This window comes from Abrus precatorius, unplaced genomic scaffold (genome assembly GCF_003935025.1).
Source record: "Abrus precatorius isolate BTA unplaced genomic scaffold, Abrus_2018 Scaffold7, whole genome shotgun sequence".
In the NCBI taxonomy this organism is placed as follows: Eukaryota; Viridiplantae; Streptophyta; class Magnoliopsida; order Fabales; family Fabaceae; genus Abrus; species Abrus precatorius.
The window spans coordinates 17,025,105-17,036,481 of NW_020874417.1; the positions used below are offsets into that span (position 1 = coordinate 17,025,105).

The following is an 11,377-nucleotide window of genomic DNA, read 5'->3' on the forward strand; positions in this document are numbered from 1 at the left end:
TATTTATTTCCCTAATCAATGTTTTTAAACCAATACAGTTTCCTTTGATACTCAGAAAAAAAAATGAAATTCCTTTCGTGATAAACAAGCATTTTAAAAGCTACAAATTGAAAGTAATTTTATTCCTACGAAAGTGCTGTACGAACAACGGAATTAAATTGCCTGTTTTTCATTTTTGATAAAAAAACGATACCTTAACGAAAAAACAAGAAAAACTAAGAGCAAAATCATTAGCATTAAAAATAGTTTTCATTAAAGTGGCAATTTTTAATTAAAGAAATAACAAATGCTTCATAACCATGAATGACATTAGATGATATTTGTCAGCGTAGTTGTTATATACGCAACTGCTGAGTCAATTTATGTAAACACTTTGGTGACACATAATAACACTTCTCATACGTGATCTTTAAAGGTATATGAATTAACCTTTTTTCTATATACTTTTTGCCTAATTTTCAGGGTGGTTAAATCCAAACCTTCGGGGTCGTCTCTTCCGATGGAGACAGAAAATGATTTACGGTGATGGGCAATTTTCAAAACACCCGCAAGAGTATATTACTAGAAGACGATCAACATGACAACATGCATAACATAACATTAATGTTTAATTAGATGAATAGAAAGGACTTAATGTTTAAGTAAAATCAAGGCGAAGATAATAACTCAGTGCTCAATTTGAACCGTATTTGATATTTGTAGACTGTGAACTCTATATATTTTATAGACACATCCTCATGAGTAGCACTCACTCCACTCACCCAAAGTGTACTAAGATGAGAAACCAATTATTCTACGCCAACCTTCTATGCGCTTTCTATCTCTCATGTCACTATGTTGCTGTTGCTCAGACTGAAAATTCCGGTCTGCCACTCAAAGCTGTGAATCTTGGAAATTGGCTCGTTATTGAAGGGTGGATGAAACCTTCTCTCTTTGATGGAATACCCAACAAAGATCTTTTGGTTTGTTGATGATCTCAATCCGCACCTTGTTATAAATTAATCATTTTTTTAATCTTTTGGCAATGCCGTCTGTTCCTTACCATTGAAAATTATGTTATTAGTTCAGGACTTGGTTGTTTGTTTGTAGTTGAACATTCTAGTACCTAGATTGTGACATTAATTTGTCATTTCAGGATGGAACTCAAGTGCAGTTCATGTCTACCAAGTTGCAGAAGTATCTCTGTGCAGAAAATGGGGGTGGAAGTATTGTTGTTGCCAACCGCACCAAGGCTTCGGGTTGGGAAACTTTCAGGGTTGGTTCCTCAATATGTAGAATGAATGACATATTTTGAAGAGTTTTGTTTATTTAATTTACTTGGTACATATTTATTTATTTTGTGACCATCAACATGCAGTTGTGGAGGGTCAATGAAACGGCCTTCAATTTTAGAGTTTCTAATAAGCAATTTGTGAGCTTAAATCAAGATGGAGGAAATAAATTAGTGGCTGATTCAGATTCACCAAGTGACATGGAAACTTTTCAGATAGTGAGGAATGATGACAGCCCAAACAGGGTTCGTATCAGAGCACCTAATGGTCAGCTTCTACAGGTACTTATTGACCACATGATGGTGATGAGGCTAAACCTTCACAATCTAATGTTTAGCCAACTCTTAACTAACAATAGATGACCATTTTAATCAGTGATTATTGTTCTAGATTGTGTAGCTAGAAATAATGTTTCTATATTATTAATATTGTTCATCAGGCCATATCGGAGACTGTAGTGCTTGCAAATTATGAAGGGTCAAGTTGGGAGGATAGTGACCCTTCTGTCTTCAAAATGAATGTTTTGACTGACAATGTTTTAAGAGGAGAATACCAAATTACAAATGGTTATGGCCCCGATAGAGCTCCCAAAATCATGCGGGTAAAAAATATCTTCTTTGAAGAGATCGACACGGACAAACAATTTGTATCAGATTTTAATTGATTAATAAAGGTATGGCTGGTTACTGGGCATGCAGGAACACTGGAATTCGTATATCACTGAAGAAGATTTCAAATTCATGTCAGAAAATGGGTTAAATGCTGTCAGAATTCCGGTTGGGTGGTGGATAGCTCAAGACCCAACACCACCAAAACCATTTGTTGGAGGGTCATTAGAAAAACTAGACAATGCCTTCACATGGGCACAGTAAGACTAATTAAGGGCTGGTACCCTGTCTATTTTTATTTATTATATACTACCATCAAAATTGAACATACAATTTTGCTATCAATGGTCATAATAAATGTCCTTTAATGTCATTGTAGGAAGTATGGAATTAAGGTAATTGTGGACCTGCATGCTCTTCCAGGTTCACAAAATGGAAGACCTCACAGTGCCTCAAGAGATGGATATCGAGAATGGGGAGATTCATACATACCTGATAGTGTGGCAACCATAGACTTCCTAGCTAAAAGGTTTGAATTTAATTTAGAGTGATGAACGTACCTTTTAATATTCTGAAAATACGTGTCATTATCATCTTTGTCGTTTTCTATTTATAAATGCATTATGTGTATCATACGTGGCTGTTTGTTATAGTGATAGATTTTTAATTTTATAATTTTCAATATAATACATATTTTATCATAAATTTATAATTAAGATTAATTTAGATACATTTTAATTACATATAATGAATTAAAATTAATTAAGAAAAATCATATTTAAGTGATCTAGACCATGAATAATTTATCCTTTAAAGGGTGCTTCGAACCCCTTTAACTCTCATATGCGTAGCTCCAAAATTGCTTTCCAGATATGCTGACAGAGAAAATCTAGTTGCAATAGAGCTGATGAATGAGCCTCAAGGGGTCAATCTAGAAAGCCTTAAAAGCTACTATCAAGCAGGTTATGATGCGGTACGGAAACACACGTCGAGCGCCTATGTGATCATGTCTAACCCTCTTGATAGAGATTCAAAAGTGCTTCTGTCCTTTGCCGGAGCGTTCAGTGGAGTAGTCATTGACGTGCATTACTACAATCTCTTTTCGGATAAGTTCTCCAACATGAATGTTCAGCAGAACATCGATTATATTAAAAGACAAAGAGCTTCTGATCTTAATTCTCTCACCTCGTCTAATGGACCCCTCATATTTGTTGGTAAGCTTTCTAATTCCACGTATAGTGGTCGAATAATGACTCCTTATGTATAGTGTGTTAAAAAAATTGTAAGTATGAGTGTAGCACAAAAATTATAACCGTAACATCAAAATAAATGTAAATCTAAACATGTATTTAATAATATAAGAAGATGCAAATCAAGTAGCATAAAGTTTATCTTTCTTCCTTTAAATTTATTCTGGCAGGGGAGTGGAGTGGTGACTGGAAAGTTCAGAAAGCATCAAAGGAAGATTACCAAAAATTTGCGAAGGTGCAAGTGGATGTATATTCTGGTGCCACATTTGGATGGGCTTATTGGGCGTACGTATGTGACTCTAACTACTGGAGCCTCAAGTGGATGATTCAAAACAATTATGTTAGCCTTAATTAGTTGTCCCTAAGCTCTAAGAGAGTAATGGGTATTTTTTATTTTCGATGTCAATTCAAATTGCAAGTGTAATTTACAAAATTAAGATAAACCTACTACTGATATATATATAGCCTGTACTTGAAAAATAAAGGCAAAAAATGTCGTTGTACACTGCTTACAAAGTTCACTGTCCCTGTTAGTAATTCAATGAATGATGCTGCAACTTTTGCTTCTTTGCTTTACCTTAAATTAGTAAAATACTGCCCCAAATATGAAATAAATGTTGCAAAGCTTAGATTCTTCTTCTTTGCTAGGTTAACTTGTCAAATTTTTTTAGCTATCTATATGTCGATCGGCTTTGCTTTTAGCTAACACTCAGAACAAAATCTTTGCTTTCAGACACTCGATATCTAGTGAGAAAAAAAAAAACAACTCACAAATTTTTTTTAAAGGACAATAAAGTAAACTACATTCTTTCAACTTAAATAGGAAAAATCAGTTCTTTAACTATATTTTATATTTTGATTTGATCCTTCATGCAGGCGCTGTAAGCATTTAGATTACCCAAACAACCACTAACTGGCCCAATACTTATATCATAGTTGTTGGCCCAGTTTGGTCTAAATTCATTACTTTTTTAGTCCAGAGCTCAAAGAGTGGTTTTGTGACAAATTAAATGTAAACAGTGTAACAATTGATTTAGGGGGTGGAACTGAAGCTTTTTGAACTCCTTTTACTCCACCTTTCCTTTTTTTGTTTTTTCTCTATTGTCAATTTTATATTTCTCATCAATGGTCTTGTATGTTTCTCCCTTTTCAAAACACTCTCTCGATAATTTTATAAGAAATAAATAATTAATTTATTAGAATTAATGAAAAAAATAAATGCGTATGCCACTCTAAAATATTTATTATCACTTTCTTTAAATGATTTTTATGTGAAATACTTTTTACTGTTTAAACAATTAATCATAATGTTTAAATAACAAAATCTTATATGAAAGGTGACAAAAGATATATAATTAAGAGAAGAAACAGATACTTTTAAAAATAATGTTATTAATTGATGTTTTACTTTAAAAATATTAATATTAAATAAGTAACTTATAGGTTGAATGACTAAATTCACTTCTTGCATGATAAATGAGTAAAAGTCTAGCTATCATAAATTTTTCAACAAAATTAGAGAGAATTTTTTAAAATTAATTTTCACTATTTATTGTTTTATTTTATTTTTTATTATTTTGTAATGCTAAAATCATCTAATACTTTTTTATGAATTATAACTAATTTTTATTTTATTTTTAATAAAAATGAACCAATTTATGATACATATAAATTGCATAAGTAAGTTTTAATTCAAAAGTTTATGATAGAAAAAAATTAAAGTTAATATTTTATATGTTTAACTAAATTTTGTTAGTAATTACTGACAATTATGTAATTACATAAATTCCTTTACAACTTATTTTTATCAGAAATTATGCTTTAAGAGGGTAATTTATTAAAAAAATTTAAATGTTACTTTACAATTATCATTTATTATAAAATTTAAGATTTGAATATGACAAATTTTATCTTAAGAAATATGTTGTGAGTTTAAAAATTTATTATAATAGTTATTGATACTTTTAATTACATGAAATTTTATAATTTTATATAACTTCAATTGAATAAATTTTTAAGTATCATTTCAAAATACATTTATACAAAATTACAAATAAAACTTAAAAGACTCCAAATTTGGTAGCAAAAATTATAAGAATTTATTTTTAATAAAGCTTATCACCAACAACAATAAGCAATAGAGATTATCATCATTGTTTAAGCTTTAATTGGAATCTAGAGTTCAGAGTGGAACAAAAGATCCAAATTACACTGTAATGAGAATGAATGTTTTTTGGATTTTCTGGGGAAGGCCATGACCATTAGGACAAGTGAGTCTTATAAATTCACACAAATTTAGGATGTGTAAGAAGTGTAAGGAATTTGAATATCGTTTCGGCATAAAGAAGAACACTATGTTAGACTAAAATAAATTAGGAATATTTGAACAAGATCAAGATAAATAATCATTAATTAATTACCTAAACAAAAAGGCTTAATACAAGGCTGAGTCATGAGGCCCATTAGCCCAAAAATATTGTCTATAAAGAAAAGTAAGAGGTATAGGTAGATGGTTGACTTTGGAATAGAATATTATATTTATTGCTTATATCGACGTCTGACTTTACCATCGGAGTGTCTTTTGTAGGTACACCCCCCTACGTCATCAGATAGAGAAGAGTCAAAGGTACTTGCAAGGATATTATCTTACAGGAAGTCAAAAGTATAGTAGAAGACCAGTGTATCCTTTCATACAGAAACATTTTGACGCATACCGTGGGACTCAATTTGCCTCAATTTTAGATCAATCATGGTACTAACAAAGAGTTCGCATGAAGGACAGAGTCAGTAATGGGGAGCCTCTCATCAGTAGGAGGATACTATACCTAACCCACCGATACTTGAAGTTTTGGCCAACGGGGAGGAGATGAAAACCTCTTTTTGGTAGTAAAACAGTTGAGGGCTGAAATGATGGATATACAAAGGTTGAGAGAAAAAGACGCTCTTGAGTAGTCGGCTTTAAAGAAGGATAACACCAGTTTGAGGGATGAAATCAAAACTTACATTCCTTCTCAAAATATTCTTTTTGTCCAGGAGCAAGGTGAGTTTTCGGCTTTGTAGGAAAAGTCAAAAAACATACTAACAAACTACTTCTCTTATGGAACGAGATAGGACAACAGGTCAAAACTCTTTTACTCGGCCTATCTTTGAAGCCAATTACCAAAAAACTGAAGGGGTATAACATTGGAAAAGTATGATGGAACATCCAACTCTGAAGAGCATTTAGATATCTTTTCAACTCAGGTCAGCCTATATACAGACAACAATATTTTATTATGTCAGATATTCCCCCACATCACTTTGTGGACCAGCTCTCAACTGGTTCATCAGATTATCCCCTCGTCAATTGATTCCTTTGAGACACTCCGCACACGCTTCAATTTTTAGTTTGCCACAAGTCGTCCTCATCCATCGACATCATTGGCGTTAGTTAATATCTGTTAAGAGAAAAAAGAGACACTTAGAGCATTCATGGAACGCTTCAGCAAAGTAGTCCTCTCAATCTACAACCTAGAGCTGGTAGTTGTCATGCATCACCTTACAATGGCTTTAAAGTCGGGACCTTTTGTCAACAACATATACGAGAAATCACCCGTTGATTTAGATGAACTGAGAAGTCGGGTAGCAAAGTACATGTAGATGGAGGAACTGGCCAAATACCAAGGCCAAGTCCGAATGGAAATGGGGTCAAACCAAAAAAAGGGTGACAGAAGTGAACTATTCAAAAATAGACAGGAAAACAAAGATAGAAGAGGTAGAGTTGAGCAACCCCTAAGAGGACCAAAGTATACCTCTTACACTACTTTAAATACTAATTGGTCAAGAGTACTCAAACATGCATTAGCAACTAAGATACTGGCCATTTCTAGGCATGCGAATACCCCCTCGGACATAGGGGCCATACCACCGAGGAATATACAGCCCTTAAAGACCGCATCGAGGATTTGATTAAAGCTGGCCATCTGCAGGGATTTATACAAATTGAGAGGGGCAGGAATTACCAATCTGAGCCTTCTAGAAGATTTGAAGAGAGGAGAAATGAACAACAACGTAGTAGATCAAGAGAGCCACCTGTCAAGCGTTATGATGAGCGTGAGAAGTATCCTTGCAAAATAATTAATACTATAGCAGGAGGATTTGCTAGAGGAGGATCTATCAACTCTGCTCGGAAAAGACATCTGAGACATGTTCGGTCAGTGAATCATATATCATTAGGAAGCGGAATCTGAATTCCTTCGATCATGTTTACTGACAAGGACTTCCAAGGAGTGGACCTAATAGAAGATGACCCCATGGTCATAAGCGTTGATATTCTTAACTGTACAGTCCGGAAGAGCCTAATCGATCAAGGAAGCTCGTTGACATCTTTTACTAGAATACTTTTAAACAGTTAGGGATACCAGAAGAAGAATTGAAGGAGTATAATGAACCACTTGTCAGCTTTTCCAGAGAGCGACTGAAAACTCGAGGCAGTATTGATTTATACACCCTGTTCAGATCATAATAGGAAGGAAAATGTATCAAGGTAACTTACCTAGTGCTACACGCAAGCACCTCATACAATATATTGCTCAATCAACCATCCCTCAATAAGTTGAATGCCATAGTGTCTACTCCTCTCTTGGCTATGAAATTTTTCTCGGATAGAGGTCGAGTTGTAATGGTACATGCAGACCAAAAGATGGCCAGAGAATGTTATTTTCCAAGCTTGGGCCTAAAATCTCTCTCCATGCATAGACGAGATGTCAACATCGTATCATTTCGGTCAAAAGTAGAGTTGGATGTAGAACTAGACCCAAGGATATATGAAGAACTTCGGGTTGAACCCAATGAAGACAAAAAATATTTTCAACTAGGGAAAACATCCAAACAAGTCACATATCTCGGAACTGGCCTGTCCTCGGACGAACAACAGGTCCTCCAAGAAGTACTGTTAAGCAATGTTGACTTGTTTGCATGGTCGGCCTTGGATATGTCGGGAATAAACCTTGATATCCTGTGTCATCGTTTATCGATTTATAAAGGGGCTAAACCGGTAGTCCAAAAAAAAAAGAAGAAGATATGAGGTGATAGAGCATGAGCAGTCCGAGAAGAGACTTGCAAGCTATTACAAGCCGGCTTTATTCCACTTGGCTGGCCAATGTGGTGATGGTAAAAAAGGAAAATGGGAAGTAGAGAGTGTGCACTGATTTTATTGATATAAATAAAGCATATCCCAAGGATGCTTATCCCCTCCCTAATATCGACATCCTAGTTAATGAGGTAGCAGGTCATAAAGTGCTTAGTTTCTTGGATGTATACTCGAGATATAATTAAATTTAGATGTACTTCCAAATGAGGAAAAGATAGCGTTTATAATGGATTCGGCCAATTTTTGTTATAAGGTTATGCCCTTCGGCCTTAAAAACGCAAAGGCGACATATCAAAGGCTGATGGATAAAATCTTTGCAAAATAAATAAGGTGTATGGAAGTATATGTTGATGATATGATAGTTAAATCTATCTCTTTTGATGGTCATGTCGCCCATTTAAGTGAAGTATTCAATGAAGCAAGATGACATGGATTGCAGTTTAATCCTTAAAAATGTACATTTGGGATAGTCAGAGAAAAATTCTAAGGATTCATGCTGTCAGAAAGAGGCATTGAGGCAAACAGAGATAAATGCCAAGCTATCATTAATATGACTAGTCCTCATAATATAAAAGAGGTATAACAATTAGCTAGCTGAATAGCTGCATTATCTCGGTTCTTGCCTGAAATGACAAAAAAAATTTGGCCTTTCATTGATCTTCTCAACAAATCCCAAAAATTCACCTAGATGGACAAGTGTGAAGCAGCCTTCATCTAGTACAAAAATATGTTGGCAACCCAATCCCATCTTAACAAAGCCGAGACAATGATCAGACAAAGCAATCAGTTTGTTCTTATTACATGAACAACCCGAACAGGTCCTGGTGTATTTTATTAGCTGAACATTACAAGATGCCGAAACTCAATATCAAATAAAAGAGAAAGCAGTATTGGCATTAATGCACACAGCACGAGGGTTAAAGCATTATTTTCAAAGTCATAAGATGGTGGTACGTATTGACTGTCCAGTTGCAAAAATTTTACGAAAACCAGAATTAGTATGACAACTAATAGTATGGACGGTCGAATTATCTCAGTATGACATCCGCTTTGAGACCCGAAAACCCTTTAAGGCTCATGTACTTGTAAACTTTGTCAACGAATTTACCAACCATGTGCAAGCTACTACCAATATGTGGAAGTTACACGTAGATGGGTCATCAAACCTTCATGGTTGTGGAGCTGGAGTTATCCTAAAAGGGTCGAACGCAGTAGTACTTGAACAGTCTATACGGTTCAAATTTAAGGCATCTAATAATTAGTTTGAGTATGAAGCGTTGCTTGTCGGCCTTAGACTAGCAAAAGAAATTGGGGTTAGACGCATCACATGTTGGAGTGACTCCCAAGTTATGACAGAACAAATTAACGGTACATATCAAATAAAAGACCCGATCATGTTACGATACTATCAGGAATTTAAACGGATAAAGGGCGAGTTTGACGAAATATGTATTTGGTATACACCGAGAGCCTAGAATGAACAAGCTAATAGGCTCGCTAAGTTGGCCAGTCAGAGGACATAACTCGAGCATTTCAGGACAAGAATGCATGGAAATTGAAGATATGTCTCAATATTGGATGACAGCAACAATCAATATATCGCTAACAGTAAACTTCTCGATGACCTAACCCAGGTTAAAAAGATAAGAATGCAAGCAGTCAAATATACCCTCCTCGACAATGAACTATATAAGAGAGGGGTTTCAACCCCCATGTTGAAATGCCTTGGTGAAGACTAGGCCAATTATGTGATGGAGGAGATACATGAAGGTATTTGCGGTACCCACTCGGGGACCGAACGATGGCAACAAAAGTACTGAGAGTCGGATACTATTGGCTGACCTTGTCCAAAGATTATGAGTTTTTCATCAAAAAATGTATCCCTTGTCAACAGCATGATCGAAATATACACCCGCATGTCGACAACCTTCACCCGATCACTTCACCTTGGCCCTTCGTAATTTGGGGAATGGACTTGCTAAGACCATTTCCTTTAGCTAAGGACAATGCAAATTTCTGATAGTCGTTGTGGATTATTTCACCAAATGGATTGAAGCTGAACCAGTTGCTACCATCACAACAAATAATATTCAAAAATTCACTTGAAAAAACATCATCACATGCTTTGGGATACCACTTGCTTTAATTACAGACAACGGATTATAGTTTATAAATTGGCACTTTAGTGAGTTTTTAGGAGGTTTGCATATAAAGAATCAAGTCACTTCAGTCGAGCATCATCAAAGTAATGGGCAAGCAGAGGCAGCAAATAAGGTCATTTTGCATGAACTCAAGAGATGCCTAGGATTAGCAAAGGGACAATGGGTAGAGAAACTACTGAAGATCCTATGGGCGTATCGATGTACTCCCCAAACAAGCACAAAAGAAACACATTTTTGGTTAACTTATGATATTGACGCCATGATTCCAATTAAAGTTAGTGAACCATCTTTTCGGAGGCAATGCTTTGATGAGCAATCTAACGCTGAATCATTGGCTGTTAACTTAGATATATTACAGAAAATACTTGATCGGGCAGCAATCATGACCGAAGCTAGCAGAAGGGTAATGACAAGAAAATTTAATTCAAAACTTAAACTAAGGAGATTTTAGGTTGGGGACTTAGTATGGGGAGTCACGAGGGAAGCACGACGAGACCAACGGGAGGGAAAGCTCGCTACTAACTGGGATGGACCCTTTTAGGTAATAGCCTGCCTAGACAACGGATCATACAAGCTCGAAACACTTGAAGGGAAGCCTATATCAAAAACTTAGAATGTGTTGCATCTAAAGCATTATTTTAGTTAGTGTCATGTGTAAACTTTGTGCACTCTTTTCTTCGCTCAAGTTTTATCCTTTGAAAAAAACGTGAAAAGAGGTCTTTTTGAGAAAGTTTTTAATGAGGCACTCAAAAATTAAATTTCAATTCTTACATATGGTTTGTCTACTTATAATGTTCCCTCCCGAGTACCCCTCCTTGGTTAAAGAATGAACAACATTCCCTCCCAAGTACCCCTACTCGGTTAAGGATGATCAACATTCCTTTCTAAGTACCCTTACTCAGTTAGAGTTGAAAAATATGTTCCTCATACTCGGTTAAGGATGAATCAAACTTGC

At 35.2% G+C, this 11,377-nt stretch overlaps 1 protein-coding gene across 1 annotated transcript; it reads left to right on the top strand.

Annotated features, from left to right (window-relative positions):
* Positions 1–711: 711 nt before the first annotated feature.
* LOC113872582 (probable glucan 1,3-beta-glucosidase A) lies at positions 712–3,724 on the top strand. The gene is made up of 8 exons (XM_027510246.1): positions 712–962; positions 1,136–1,255; positions 1,358–1,552; positions 1,711–1,872; positions 1,970–2,139; positions 2,259–2,408; positions 2,750–3,093; positions 3,300–3,724. Exons 1-8 carry the CDS (start codon positions 738–740, stop codon positions 3,482–3,484), a joined length of 1,551 nt encoding a protein of 516 aa, XP_027366047.1. The 5' UTR covers positions 712–737; the 3' UTR covers positions 3,485–3,724.
* The last annotated feature ends 7,653 nt before the right edge of the window (positions 3,725–11,377 follow it).